The sequence below is a fragment of the Limulus polyphemus genome, unplaced genomic scaffold, assembly GCF_000517525.1.
Source record: "Limulus polyphemus unplaced genomic scaffold, Limulus_polyphemus-2.1.2 Scaffold161, whole genome shotgun sequence".
Lineage (NCBI taxonomy): Eukaryota > Metazoa > Arthropoda > Merostomata > Xiphosura > Limulidae > Limulus > Limulus polyphemus.
In genome coordinates, this window is record NW_013665771.1 from 425675 (window position 1) to 442040 (window position 16366).

At 30.8% G+C, this 16366-nt stretch overlaps 2 protein-coding genes across 3 annotated transcripts in view; one reads left to right on the plus strand and one right to left on the minus strand.

Annotated features, from left to right (window-relative positions):
* LOC106476928 (zinc transporter ZIP10-like) overlaps positions 1 to 7890 on the plus strand; it is a 31702-nt gene extending 23812 nt beyond the window's left edge. The window contains exon 11 of the mRNA XM_013937547.2: positions 2131 to 7890. Coding sequence (XP_013793001.1) covers positions 2131 to 2277 — 147 coding nt within the window. The 3' untranslated portion in view covers positions 2278 to 7890. The remainder of the gene's footprint in view (positions 1 to 2130) is intronic.
* LOC106476983 (STE20-related kinase adapter protein alpha-like) overlaps positions 7383 to 16366 on the minus strand; it is a 41702-nt gene continuing 32718 nt past the window's right edge. Inside the window, exons 9-12 of one of the 2 annotated variants that reach the window (XM_022381414.1) lie at positions 15600 to 15783; positions 10962 to 11070; positions 10208 to 10329; positions 7383 to 8172 (exon numbers count right to left, since the gene is read on the minus strand). In XM_022381414.1, coding sequence (XP_022237122.1) covers positions 8108 to 8172; positions 10208 to 10329; positions 10962 to 11070; positions 15600 to 15783 — 480 coding nt within the window. In that variant the 3' untranslated portion in view covers positions 7383 to 8107. Of the gene's footprint in view, positions 8173 to 8228; positions 8738 to 10207; positions 10330 to 10961; positions 11071 to 15599; positions 15784 to 16366 lie in introns of those variants that run through there. The other variant, XM_013937599.2, reaches the window with a different exon arrangement.

The window sequence follows — 16366 nt, forward strand, 5'->3', positions numbered from 1 at the left end:
CTACAGTTTGATACCAAAGTTGTTGACATAAATTCATGAAATAGTAATTCAATAAAATTTTGAATGAGATGACATGGCCTTTCACCCACAACCCGTCTCGAAAGGTTTATAATAAGTATAAACTCGTGACCAGTTAATTTGGTTTTAGAAACTTAATACTGTCACCACAGAATGAATTCTTGCTGTGTAGCAAGTACAATCATTTAGTTTGTGTTGTGATATCCAACCATTGTTATGCAGTGCAGTATGTGGTAATTTGAACTGTTAAAAAGTGTCTTACTAACTTAGGTGTTAAGTCTTTGGATAAGTTGCTAGAATACTTGCTGGGTTTGCAAGTGATACCAAGTTGATAAAGCTCAGTTCACTAAGTATAATTTCCTTCTGTGTTACATGTCTAATGTAATCCAATTAAATTTGTTTATTGTTTTGCAAGTGTACTGTTACATGTATCTAGCTTGCAGATTTAAGAGTGAAACAAACATTTAGTAGCATTTTATCACAGAAAGTGTAGTATTCTGCATCTATGCTTTTGAAGAAGAAAAAATTAGTTCCTCAGTATTTCACTGATTTTTGAGGTCTTTGTGCTCAGCATTTTCTGCTTCCAAATGTTGCTGCTGTGCCTGTATAACAATATAAAAATATTGACTGTTTATGGAGGCCAAAGGCCAAATAGAATAGCTGTTGGTCACTCTCACTCCCAAGGATAACACATAACTTGTTGCCCAATATCACCAGTCAATAATTGTTTTATTCTACCCCCCTGTTTTCATTTCTACTACAATCTGTTTAATTAGTGTTGTCACATAGTGTATTTAACCTATATCTCAGGGCATAGATATAAATCTTCAAGTTTAAGGTTTCGTTGAACATTTTTAGCCCATTTTATGAAATTTCAATATGCTCTGCCAATTATCAATTCAGACATGATTAAGATTTTACTAGTTTTATAATTAAAAGTGTTTCATTATCTCGATATATGCAGTTGCAATTTGTAGGCCTATTCACCTGTATATGCCACTACTGATAACATGGTTATGAAGGGCATAGTCCTATTTTGTAGGAAATTATAATATTTATATTAAAAAATAATTAACTAACTAAGGATTAGGCCACACTAATTCAATAAATTTATCACTGAAAATTAGATTGCAAAAAGGATTGTACCTTCATGTGTTTATGAATTACAATAAATGTATAAAGTATGCACCTGTATAACATCAGCATAAAATTTTCCTAGGATACTGGTGAGATTTCTGACATTGTCATCTACACTCACTCACCATGCAGTGCAGTATTCCTTGAATATTTTCACAGCTACTTTGTTTATATTTTTAGTACTTTTACTGTCCTATTTATCAATGAAATTCTCCAGTTTTTCACCTGTAACTGAAATACTATGTCATATGTTGACATTCATTTTTGAGTTTCAGCAAATTGGATCAGGATGCTTTCACTGTGCTACCAAAAAAAAACTGGCATCTGTATGTCCTGCTGCAAAATTATTCGTGAATGACAACTGGTCAACAGTCAAGCATTTTGTTGACCAGTTTTTCAAGGCAACATTTCAAATATTTCATAACATATGTTGCAGTCAAGGTGAAGAATTCATGCTAGGGGTAGAACAAAAAAAATATTATTGGTTGAAGAATAAGAATTCCACCTAAATTAACAGTCCAGTGAGTGTTCATATTTTGTTTGAAATTTAATCTCCAAACTTGCTCAGTTATTTTTGATATTGATTGGATAGTTTCATTCTTTTTATATTAATGGAATGTTTATATTGTACTACTTTGAATATTTTGTGTTCTAATCATATGAATAAAGTTGCTATTTTTTCAAATCAGAGATTTTAACATTAGGACACATGATTGTAAGATGATTAAGATTTATTAATGTCATTGATTTTATCTTTTTGCTATCCTCAAATCTAATTTTCTGTAGTTCTAAAATGTTGTTAGACCCCTAACTTGAGTTAGCTATATTTTGAAGGCAGTGACACATTTTTTACTTTAACTCATGCTTTCATTCCCATTTATTTTATTTGAAATTAAGCTTAATTTTTCAGTTTTGTTCTAATTTCCACAAGTTCAACTATTGAAACGTATTTCTTATACAAAACATTTTTTACAGCTTCCTGAACTTGGCACTAGTTCTACTCATCTCAAGAGTCATAATAGTCACCAGCTAGTTATCCAGTTTTTAGGGATATCAGTTGGTGCATCCATCATGTTGCTTATTGCTGTCTATGAGCATGATTTGATGCAGATTCTCAGCTGACCTGACCAAAAAACGTTTTATTTGAATTCCACTTCTTAACCCAGTGGTAAAACAGATTCTAAGATATAAATGAATTTAAGAGCTTTTTACAGACCATGTTGAAATGTAGCTTAGCCATTTGTTTGAGCTTAATTCAATGCAGATATTATGCTTATATGAGCAACAAAAAGTTTTATTTAGATACCTTTGCCTACCATGATAGAAAAACAGGTTATAAAACAATACGGTATTCTGAAGGCCGTGCTCAAGAAAAAAAAGAAGACAACCTGCATTTATATATTAATGTTATTTGCCACAAACAGTTTTGAAATCTCTTACTTTCTTCAGGTTTTATACGTAGTTTAGCTGTCAGCCAATTCAATTAATAAAATGCAGTTCACTAAGAAAGAAACTTTTGCATGTATGAGATACAATCATTGTAAAGAAAATATGAAATATTGCATTTCACAGTTATGTACCCGTAAAAGTTTATTTTTAGTGGGAAATTGTTTCAATTTAACAAGTTTGTAATAATTGATGTTATTAGTAGCGATTCAAGTTTCCTCAATTTAAGTTACTATGCATTAAATAATATATTTTTCCTAGCAGGTTTTCTGATTTATTTTATGGTTCTATTGTATTTCAGACATAATTATAAAAGTAGTTATTCTTGCAATTTTTTATGTCAAAATGCATTTTTGATATATTTGACTATTGTTAGAGCCACTGGTGAGAGGTAAAAAGTGTATTTCTTTATTATGTTGCATTTGGAGCAAGCCAACAGGAGTTATTTGTTAACACCTACTCAATTATTTAAGTTAAATTTTACATTTGCACAGAGGTACGATATTTAAATTAATTTAATATTTTTATTTGTTTCACAGTTTTTGTCATTAATATTTCTTGTCAAGTAAGTAGGGTTCTATTAGAAAACACTTTCTAGGCTATGTTGTTTTCAGCAATTGAGAAACTTGGAAAGACACCCATTTTCCATTATACACTGTATTTTGGGTAGGGTTGAGCTGAACATTTTTTTTAGAATGATACTATGTCAAACACCTTGGAAATCATTTATATCCTGAAATATTACAATGCAATTTTCTTTCTGTGTTGTTTGTCTTGTTTTGGAGTTTTTGTCAGATTAACTTTAAAGTTATATTCTTTGCATATATTTACATTTTTTTTGAGTGTTAGGGCATATTTGATAAATGATAATTAGTTAGTGTTTCAATTTATTTGTAATAGATACAAAAATGCCAGTGTGTTTGCTTTTTTTAAGATAATGATGTCTTTAAAATACACATATTATTTTGTTCGTGATAAGTTTTAAAGCAAGGTGTTGTCTATAAGATTAATTTACAACACAAGTTGTTGAATGTAAAGCACCTTAGCAGGCTGTTTACGTGTAATAGTAATATGTGGGTGATATCACATCACACTAAGGCTGATACAAGCTTCCCATTTATACATTATTGATGGGTTCATTTGTCCTACTGGTATCAAAATATTGAGGGTCAAACATAGGATGTTACTAATAATATATATAATGATATGTTATTTTCTCAGATGAAAACATTTGTTAAAAAAATACATTTTGAATTTTTGATACTCCAATAATCCACAAAATGTTAAACACAAGGGTGAGAACAGTAAATGAAACTTCTGTCTTGGCCTTTATCCCAGCCCATAAAAAATCTATGGTTCTAGAAGCCAGATAGGCTAGTGTGCTCTCTGGTACATTCTAGGACATTTTGGACTAAATATTGAAACTACTTATTGCTACTTTAATTCATGTTCTAATGAGCAAAATTACAGACTGGCCATTTCATGAAATGTTTAAGATAGGTATTACATACAAATGTTTATAATTGCAATGATTAGATCAGTTAAATAAAACCTGGTCATTTCCTGAAATATTGAGGCAATACTGTACAAACTAATTTTACTAGAACTAATTACTGACCAATCATTTAAAAACCTTAATCATTTTCCTGAAAACACTTAGGCACAATTACATAACGTTGATTGATTTCTTGTGCATTTGAAATTCCCTGGTCTCATTATTTCATCTTCTCATGTATAACATAACTTGTGAGACTGAAAATATTTTTGTAAGCTGTTACATTTAATATGTTCCCATTTGTAACAAAAATCCCTTAATTATTGAAAACAATTTTTCAAATTTTGTCTCATACTTGCTCCATCCCTAACTTTCACTGGATTTTATATATCTATATCCATTTTAGGCTCCATCTAAATGCTTTAATGTATAGAAAATAGTGTTCACTGAAAGAAAAATGTCTATTCTGAACAACTATGTGGAAATCACACATCAAAGGTGGATGGTAAAACATATTAAGGCCTACCTTTATGCTGATCCTTTTGAATTGTCCATTGTGGCACTGTAAGTTCTTCAATTTTTGATGTATTTGGCTTCAAAATTTTTTTTTGCAGTTGATAGTCTGCTCCTCAATTAGCCAAGAGTCTGTATATCAATTTCTCTTTAGCATAGACTTAATGCAGATAAAGCAAACTTTAGTCAAGCACATTAGTAGTAGTATTTTGTTTTATGGTCCCAGACCCCCCCCTTCACACACACACACACACTATTTTTCTCACCAGATTGGAACAAATTGGGTGGATGGACAATTTGACAAGAAAAATTACTATCATGACACTAGTGTAATGAAACAAGCATGCTGACCAGTAAAGATCATTACTAAATAGCAGAAACAGATTACAGGTATTGAATGGGAGAAGTTATAAAGGTACAAGTTATTTGATCACAAAGCAAAGTATTTGATGATCACTGGGGTTTGATTGTTGTTAAACATAGTTATCTTCAAAGATTTGGGTCAGTCGACCCTTTATAACAAAATTGTACGAGTTTTCACTTAAACTATGCTTGTACAAATGTCCAGCATAGACAAGGTTTTGTTTGTTGAAATGCTATTATACACACTTCTTAACTAGAAATTCAGATTGATCCAGTAACAAATTGTATGGTTTAAGTGGCTGTCAGTCCTCTTGTGATGTGATAAGCGCATTTTATTACTAAAGATGTTTTGTTGCTAGGGGCCATACATAACAATGTAGATGAATTTATACTTTTGATTCCTACAGAAGCAAGCCAAATTAACTGACTATGATAGTTAAGTTCTTTAAAATAAAACTACCAAGTAAGAGAAATATTAACCTAAGATTTGCTGTAAAGTGTGTTTATAAAGTTGCTTCATCCCTTCTTCATTAAATAAATTTTTGTGCTTTATTTTGAGATTGAAAAGTTTAGGAATTGCAGTTAAAATGTTGAACATATTTTAAACCGTATATTAAGTGTTGTTCATGCTAAATAGAAAAAAAAAGAATACAGCCATCATCACAATTCATGTCACTAAAAATCAGAACAGTAATATCCGACTTTTCTTCATTCCCAATTTTAATACCCCTGATAAACTGAAGTTAAAAAACAATTAAAATTGGCAAGAAAATACACACAGAAAAAGAAGATCAATGAAAGCATATCATATCTGCACATAAACACCCATTAGTGGTTTTTATACTCTGGTGATCAGCATCTTCTGTGAGAGGTTGTGTATAAAATGTTAATAGAATCTTGTTAATTATGTTAGCAAATATTCTAGAGTGTAATTTTTTTCCCCACTTTGGTAGAAAAACCAAGAATCAAACAAGGAAACACAATTACTAAGTTGTTAGAGAACCCAAAATAAAACACATAATTAAAGATATATTTGTCACTTGTAGTGAAATATGATCTTCCAAGGAATTGTGTTCATTATCTTCACAAATATGCATTGAAAGTAAAATTATGTGTTATTTTTGTGTAATACAAAGTTACTTGGTGAAAATGTTTTGCTAATTCAGTCTAAATTAGGAAAGTATAAACAGTAAGCTGAGTGATAGGTTATTAATTTTAAAAGGATTTCAGCATTTTATAATCTTAGTTGTTAGATATGTCAGATTGTTTATTGTAGTAGTTACCTTCATGTAGAATGAGGTAGTTCAGCTGAATATGATGTTTCGCAGTTCACTTAATTTTAATGTGACACCTTTTTTTTTTATGTTGTTTTAACTTGTACATTTAGCCTTGACTAATCACATCCACAATAATGTGTAATGTTCTCTTTCACTGGTGAAATTTATGATTAGTTCCAATTCATGAGATGTTTTAAAATGGTTATCCAAGAAATGAAAGTATTTTACAAAATGGCAAGATTTCCCTATGTTGAAGGTGAGAGAAAGTTTTCTGATAATAGTGAAATTTATGATTAAAATTCCAATTCATTAGAAAGTGTCTGAAGTAATAAAGATATATGTATTTTTACAAAACACTTTGATAACTTATTTTATTGTTTTTATAAATACCTTTGATAACTTAATATGAGAAATAATTTTATACAGTAGCTTAATATGGCATATTCCAAATTTCTATGCTGTTAACAGTCAAAAATTTAATCATGCTATGTTATATTATAGAACAAGACTTTAGAATTCAAATATTATTACATTTAAGAAAAGAAATCATTATTATGCTTTGCCATCCAGATGAATGTGGTGAAAAGCATGACTTGAAATTCTTTTCCATTGGTTTCAAAGCAACAAATTTCACTTTGGAACAGTTGCATAAACCTATTAAGCTTGGCTGAATAACTGAGCTGCAAGATATTTTTAGCTTAACATGCACCGAGTGCCAACATCATGACCACAGGTTTTGAATAGTTTCTTTTTTTTTACTATGAAGATAATATCTGTATGGTACATAAAAGGAATGTTTAAAAGAAACAAATTTAAACTGTTGCTCAAGGAATCTTACAGATAATGAACATAAACACTGGACTTTATATATAGAATTTGTGTCAAGGGAGAGTAAGATATTGATTAGTTGGAAGAAATCTTGTAATGTATCAGCCTGAAACTGTTTGAAAGAATGATAAACAGGACTTTGCTTCTAGTCAGACATGAATACAAAATGTTGAATGAGTCAAGCTTCTTCTAATAATTGGATGCTTAATAAATTATGTAAACATCATTTAGATCAGTGCCTCTTGATTGAAGTTGTTTTAGATGATTTAATTAATATAACTAATCAGGTTTTGACAAGTACAGAGTCATTTTAATAGGTATGTTTTATTAATTTAGATGTCACTACATCATTGTCAGAAGCATATAAAAAAAGAACTAATGCCATTTTAATTTTGGAAAGTTGTTGTTCAAACTTGGATCTTAAGACCCTGTTATGTACTAGATTTCAGCTTTTAACTTTATAAATATTAATATTAATGAAGTTTTGGTGGATGAAATCAAAGTGATAAATTAAATGTATTTAAAAGCATACTTTATGTAAGTAAAAACACACAGTTTAAGTTAGATATTCATATCTGAAAATAAATTATCCCTTTAGGAACATCTGTCTGTTCAATGGAATACAACCTAAGTTACTTTGTGCTTTCAGAAAACTCCATTAAAGCACATTATGTGGTTTCTTAATGGACCTTTAAGCTTTTACAACTGTTTACTGCATATGCTAAAGCATTATTATGAAGTGAGAATATTTTAAAATTACAGTATTGTAGTTTTGACCTTTGTTTGTGAATAAATCAATGCTTTAGAACTAAACTATTTGTTGTATATCTAAAAACATGCACACAGACCAAATTGCATTTAAAATTCCTAAGGAAAACTTAGCAATGAATCTAAGAGTCAACTGGATCAATTGTGTAATTTTCGGTAACAAAGTAAGGTTATGAAATACTGTAAGGTTGGAATCTAATATAGAGATCTGTGGCTTTTTCTATGGATATAGTTGTCACTATGGTTTCCTATCTCCCCGAAGTTAACCACTCAATGTTCTGGTCATGGCTGTCCACTTCTTCCAATGATATTGTGAACATACTCGCTCTGTAGATATAGATGATTTTCTTTTGCCATTTTTGATAAATAAACCTGTCACACCATTATTAAGAAACGTGAATATTTATACAAGAATTACTTTACAGACTGAGAAACTTGTAGATTTCTGTACTTAAACAAGATGTTTGCAAACTTGTAGTACTCTTCTTTTTTTTTTTTCCTTTCTTTTAATCAAACAAAAAATCAAAAACACTTTGGTAATAATTTTTCTACATTGTAACATAATTTTAATGTATATTGTGGCTGACAAAGAAATAGATTATCAAATAAACTGACTGGTTCCTATGAGTACAACATGCAAGTGAAACAAGATCTTTCCAAGATCAATCACAGATTCTATCAATACTCTCAATTTCTTTTTAGAAAACAAACAAATAAAAGTAATATATATGAAGACAAAAAAAGAAATAAATGTTGTCAAATAAAACAAACAGAATTTCCACAGATGTACAACTATTATAAAGAAATGTTTACAAGTTTGGCTAAAAAATCCAAGAATCATCCAATTCAAGATCTTCTAAACGACCAACAGCATTTTCAATACCTCTGTCATCTATCAAATGAACACATAATAATTTAATTACTTGAGAGTTGATTTTTTTTGTTACCTTATATTTGGAACATCCAGATAATCTAGTTTGCCTCTTAGTCTCAATAATTATAAAGATTTTTGTTAGTAGTTAGGCTTATTTTACTTCATGAAACTTGGACAGAGGGCAATGTGTACTTTTGTTTTTTTAATATTCAAAATTTTACCTCATTAATATTTTGTTTTGTTTGATAAGTAAAAGCATACTAAGTTTAATAATGTCTAACAGCTATAAGTTAGAACTAATAAAACTGTCAGAATATATGTATGAAAGGACAGTAAAATAATGGACTGCATAACTTTAAAAAAGTTTCCACAAACTAATCAAAGTATTTCGTCAGCCATTACTACAATAAAAAAAAACAGATCACCCAAAAGCTTATAAGGGTTCTTTCTTGGACTAGTAACACAAAGCCATCAAAATTAGGTATTTTACTTTTAACATGAATAATCATGCTTATTTGACTATTGTGACCGTTTGTTGTTAAATACAAAGCTACACAATGGGCTATCTGTGCTGTGCCCACTACTGCGAGAAGATGCAATATAAACAATTATGGTTACATAATGTAAAATAAATGCACTTTTATAAACTGTTAATGAAAGAATGTGAAGTTAACTTTTACTCCTGATGGCTAGTATCACCATAACCAAGTTTAACTTCATAGAAGATGAAGAACAATAGATAAACAAACATGAAGTTTTTGTAACAGCTATTTGTGAGTTAATAGATTTATATGTTTACAATATTTCATTTAAAACAGTGAAACATGATCAAATCAGTCACTCGAAGTACAAATGTATCCAATCGATCTTGTTTAAGATACTAGCTTCATCTGTATTTCATATTATAAATGTAAAAGTGTTCCTGATCTTTTATTTATGTTAGATTTTAATTCTTTGATTCTTAGTGCTTCCACATTTTCTCTTTGTGTTTTTCTCTACATTTTTGAAGTTTACTTTGTGTTATTCGTGTTCCTTGCATTTTCTTACCTGTTTCTCCTATATACAGAAACTTTTGCAATATAAACATTCTACTGTATACACTGTGCCAGTACTGTGTTTTTCATTATTATAACTTCTATAAAAACTAAGAACTGTGTATTTTAATTCTGGAGATAAGAGAACTTCAACATTAGTTTAAATGTACATGCCAGGAAAAATAATCACCAATAAGTCAGCTAAAAGTAGCCCATTCAGTTACTTTGTGATAATCACTGTATCAGCCTGAGATGATATTCAAGTCAGCTTACACTCTTGTTTCAAGGGAATGTGTTAATATATAATGAGGCTAGCTTACCAATGGGTAGTGGGGGGAACATTAACAATACATAAACAAATTAACTGTCTAGTAGTAAGGGAAAAACAGACATTTAGAAATCTATTTGAACATTATAATGGTGATGAAGAACCATAGTTATGGTGGTAGCTTACCTCGGGGTAGGGAGGGAACATCGACATGTGGAGTCACTGTTGCCAAGAGGTCCAATAGAGTAGTGGATGTCTTTTTACATTGCTTGATAAAAGCATGCTGGGGCAACTGTGAGGTGATGGGTCTATTCAAATTTACATAGTAAGTATTCTGTGTAATTTATTTGGTAGCAGTATGATTTAACAGAAATTGCAACACATATTTAGTGAATCAAGATAAATTGTTTGAATCATATACTTAACACTGTGTCAATTATATTTGTGAAATTTGGCAATAATAACTCTAAAAGTATTAAGTTCCCAATTTCTTATGTTGAAACAAAATAACTAAGAATATATAATGTATGAGTAAAATGAGTGTTATAAAAGACTTATAAAATAAAGTGCTTACAAAATGGGAATACGTGAAAAATGTTGACTGTAAATACACAGGATAAAGAAACTCCATTTGTATGAGATAATTTTAAAAGTTAAAATTGATCTTCTACTATCTATGCAAAAGTAAAATATTTTACACAATGACAGCACAACATTTAGTAATAAAAACAACAACATATTAACACTTATCCAATTATACATCATTTGGAAACAATACTTTGCCTACTCTGTACTTTTTTTATCAGAGAAATAAAATGTACATTTAAACCTAATGCTAACTCTTTTAAATAATATATTAGAAATAAGGTCACGATTACTGTAGCATTATTGATAAATACAACAATTAAATTACTCAAAAAAAGAAATGAATAAATGTTACCTGCGTAAAGGGTCTTTTTCAAGACAGAGGCTGGTAAAGGAATGAAAAGCTTCACTAAACCACCGTGATTTATAAGTGTTTTCAACAGACACATGCTCATTCCCAGTTTCTAAAATGTAAGAGGATTTATATAAAAGTCTAATTCACAAACAGCATAAAAACAACATAAAACTGAGATGCAAACGTACAGATACTTAAAAATGTGAATACATTTTGGAAGTGTCATTAATTTTAAACAATAAGGAATGGAAGTAACACAAAACAAAACTACTACATTGTACGAGTTTTTTATTTTAAATTTACAAGTGTTTTTTTTTAAATAACTTTTACAAAATAGTTTAGCATACTAAACACATCTGTGATGTTTTTCATAGACATGCAAAAAGATACATCATGATAAGAGAGTTATTAACAGTGGTTCTGTGAGCCAGAGATACTATTTAGAGGAGGTTAGAAAAAGTCATCCTGGAAAAAGGTTTTGACCTGGATTTAGCAATAACACAATGTAAAAAACATATTCTGAAAATTTGAAGAAAAAATATTGAGTAGAAGTCGAGATATGATCGATTGAATATATGGAACTCCATAGTACTAAAGTCAATAATAATATATGATTCATACTATGCATTTGCATGATTAAAAGACTTCTTATGCTTTTGTTTAAAATAAAACTCTTTACTTGCTTCATCTCCGGATAATTTGCGTCCTTTATCTGAGCAGAAGTCTGATTTCTGAATTGCATTAATGCTTTCTTCGGTTCGATTTCATAACCAGATTCTGCCACAATCTGACTGATGACCATTCTGAACCGCTTTTGAATACCTCTGATTTTCTTTGAGATAGTTCTGTGCTTCTTATATTTGGATGTCAAAGACAAAATTTTCTGACGAAATTCCATTTTCACTTGGCAAATCAAGGTGTTCAGGATATTTCTGTCATAAGATTTAGAGTATAAGACTCGGTCCAATTTTATTCCGTTTCTCTTCTATGCCTCGCATGTACATTTTGTCTATCTCTGCTTTGAAATGTTCAATGTACCTAGAACCATACACGGTTTCCATAAGCAGGTTGCTTAGCCCACCCAAAACCAAATACTTCTGGTACAAAGCTGGTATAATTATATTGTAAGTCATGAGCATCAGAAGAAATATTTCCACAGATCTTCGTATCAATGAAACAACTGGTCCTTGTTCTATTAGCATTTTGGCATGTCTAATGCTGAAGTTAGTAAGTCATTTTTGGTTCTGGCACCTGAACAGACATGTTGTTCTTTCTTCATCAAGGAGGCAAAAGACCGCTCACATGTCACACATTTTGTTGAATCACCCGAATATTCTCCTAACTCATCTAAAGTAATTCATAATCACTGACTCCGTATCTGCCATCTGTAAATATTATTTCTACCTGCCTGCAATGAAAACACACAGTTTGTTAGCTTTCCACAGAATTCAGTCACATTAACATCCTCAATGAAGTCCCTAGATCCCAGTTCATCAATAATCACATAACTGATATTGTCTCTTTCGTTGTCAGCCTCTTCATTATCACTTGGCTCCATTTCATCATCACATTGACTAGATTGTTCATTGTTCATGGGATCATTTGGCTCTTGTTCATCACCACATTGTCCTGAAGCTGTATTACTGGATACAAACTTCGGCTTATGAGGGTCAGTCATGTCAAGAAAGACTGAATACATTCTTGAAAACGCGTAGAGTTGAATATAATTGTCTTCAAACACAACTTCACTGAATCGACCAAGTTTTGAGAAAACTTTATCTACTGCCTCCAAATAATCGTTCATCAGTTCATATACTTTTTTCGATCTAGATCAAATATTGAAACCACAGTATTTGCCACCCCAGCATTACATTGCAGAGCTTGTTGTAATTCCAATGGTGATATCATGTTATTGCCCATATTCACATATTTAGTAATAAGGTGCATTGCTATTGCAAAGTGTGCATTAATACATCCCATGTCTCTGTATGTACAAAGGATTTCAGTTCAAAACCTTATGCCTTCACCAGAAGCACCATTCCAAATATCAAATATCCATTTTCATAGCATTTTGCATTGTAGGATTAAATGAACAATTGTTTTTACTGCTGAATGGTCTTTTTTCCATTTCATCATGACACCTTCCAATACTGATAAGACTGCCACCCAGTCTTGCTGGGAATCTTCACCTGATATGTCATCATAATATGATATTTGAGTCTTTAATTCACCATCTCCGTCTGACATAGATTCTACTTTCATATACACCATTGTACCATGCCAGCTAAGACCTCTGTTTCCATAATGATCTATAGTTTTCTTCCTGAAGTAAATGGGTTCATATTTCATCTTGTAATCCTTAACGACTAAAGCCTCATCCAATTTCAATTGACAGTGAATTTCGTGAATACACCTGCACTGATTCTCTACTCTAATTCGATGTCCCATATACAATTTCATTTTGCGTCTACAATCTTGAAGTAACATATGATGTTCAGAAGAAATATTCTTAACAAAGTAATGACTTGTCTGGAAGGCCAATTGGCATTCTTCACATTTCTACTCAGAATTGGATTTCCATGACCTAATGCATATTCAATGCAATGTGAAGTAGTATTATCCTTAGCAATATGAGCATTGAAGTCATACTTCAGAATATGCTTGAACTTTGTCAACATCCACATATATTTGTCTTTTACATGAGAGCTTTCAATTGTCACAATTATCCTACTTAATAGTTCCATATTATCGTACAACAAAATTCCAGAAGCATAATCAACAGCTTTTTGAAATTTCTGATCAAATATTGTTAATGCTGTTACCATTTTTCAGAATGATGTATGTGATATTCGATTATCCACAGATGTATATCATCCAATGTAATCATGATAAAGGAACTTGATGACCTTTTGTTTCATAAATCGTGGAAAATCATTCTCTTTTTTCATCTAAGTAAATTTACTTTATACCCTAAGACAAAAGACTCAACTAAGTTCAACAGCTTGTTTGACAACACTGGGATTATATCTTGCCACATAGCAAACTGGATTTAGAAGCTCAAAACCATGCGTGAATCTCTGGTAATGTTGATACACAGTATCAAATGCTTTCCTACCCACTCAAAGAGGTTTTGCTGTTGTCTGTGCCATAGTTTGACATTGAAGCGTCATAACTACTTTTTTCTGAATTGATTTTTCTGGTAAGGCTGCCTGCACTTCTCTCACTGCTTCCCAAAGTTTATCTTTCTTACCACTTCCAGCAATTACTTCACCAACAACATGTAATAATCCATCAGGATATTTTGGTAACATCCTAGAACATAGCACTCCTAAAGCTTTCCTACAAAATGTAACAAACCAAGCTTTTCTTTCCAGATTATTGAACATTGATACATTATGCGCTTGTTCAGATGAAAAATTCGATATGGTCATATATTCTATTACAAAAAAATGTCTGAATAGCATACAAATAAGTTCCTGATAAACAATTTATACCAGCCAATGTTCTTGATCTCTTTGTAGCCATAGTTGATTTGGCGAATACAAGTTTCATGTCTTCATTATCCATACCATCAGAACAATTCCTGTCACTGTTTACTTGCATTATGGGAATTGGATTTTCAATATCACTAAAACTGCTAATGTCATTTGTGTAATCGATGTTATCTTTTTGCCATTGTTGTGCTAACGCTGCTTTCCTCCAGCATTACATCATAATTTGACAACCACATCTACTGCACTTAAAACACGTAGCACAGTGCTTAACTTTACATTTATATTTGAATGGCTCAATTTCTTACTAATCTATGCCTCAGAAGTATGGACAAAAACCTGATAAAGTCCTCAGATCACCCCTTAAGACGAAAAGGGTTGCAATCAAAGTCTTTTTTCCCAGTACAATTCAGCTACAAATTTTAACCAATCAAAAGCAATTACCGAGATGACTTAAAAATTTTGGCTCTGCAAAACCTAGTCTCCCTGGCTGGTGGAACCACTGTTAATATGTGATAAAGTAAATGGTGGTTCTTGTCCAGTACTAAGAGTTTGAAAATTGCCTGAAAGCTTGAAATTTCTTCAAGTACTTTATTGAGGGTTATTACTGAAAATCTTTAGTAATTAAAATCTAGTTTAGCTTTTCACTAGAAACAAAAATCTATGCTTTATCTTGTTATCATTAAATTTCAGTTTATCATTGGTTCTCTAATGTTTTAATCATAAACCTTGCTTTTGACACTTAATTCACTGCAAAATTAAATTTTATTATAAGAAAGACCAAACAAAAATCAAGATTGCTGCAGTACGTTACACAGGAATGTATTATGCCTTATATACTGAAACATACAAATAAATATATTCATAAGTGTACTTGTAAATCTATAGTAGCAGAATACTCAAACAACAGTAATACAGTGATTCAAATCAATGTCTGCTTTAGCAGATAATATACCATAAAGGAACATAGAGTCTAGCATGAGGGAAGATAAGAGACAGAAATAATTTATGGATGACTTCAGAAACAGAGCATTCTTTTCACCAAAGATTGGTTAAGTTTTCATGAAATTAAGAGTAATAATATTAAAAACCTAATTTTAATAGTTATATACATTTGTTTTTAAAGTTACAGAATGAAAAAATGTACCAGTAGGTTCTTCTCCAACATCATAAGACCTAGCATCAAGAGGAACTGGTGGATATCCTTGCAACTTTTCAAGCAACATTTGGGTTGGTGGCATATCAGCATATGGTACCACTCCATTAGCTAGCTCACAACTGCAAACTCCAAGACTGTAGATATCTGACTTGTAATTGTAACCCAATAAATTCTGAAACCATACACAAAGATATTACTTTTAAAGATTTTAAAATGTCCATACCTTCTAATAACAAAACCTAACATATTCTTAAATAATTTGGTCTGTTTCCTGTTCTAGTGAACTAATTAAATTGGTGGGATATTCTTTACAGCTTACATGATTATAATTAACATTGTTTATGATAAAAGCACATTGAAATGGCATTTCTTTTTCAAGAACATGTTTGGTAATTAATGGAGCTTTTTTGTTTCCATTAATTTACATGCATTTGTTTCTTGCACTTGAGGCATCACATTTATTGTACAATAGTGTTTTCTTTTAGTATATATAATGAAGGAATTAAAAAACATTTTATTATACTAAATTAAATGTTACATTTTTAATTACTTATAAGTTAGTAATGAATTATTCTGTACATAAACTTAAGAAATTAATTTTTCAGTAAGTATAAAGAAACTGTTTTAATTCGATTTATTCACTGAGTGGTCACAAGTAAATAAGACACCTAATTTTTCGTCATTTAACTGATTTATGCAAACTAATTTGTGTTCACAGAGCACAATATAAATGAAAATGGTCCGCACTCTAATTA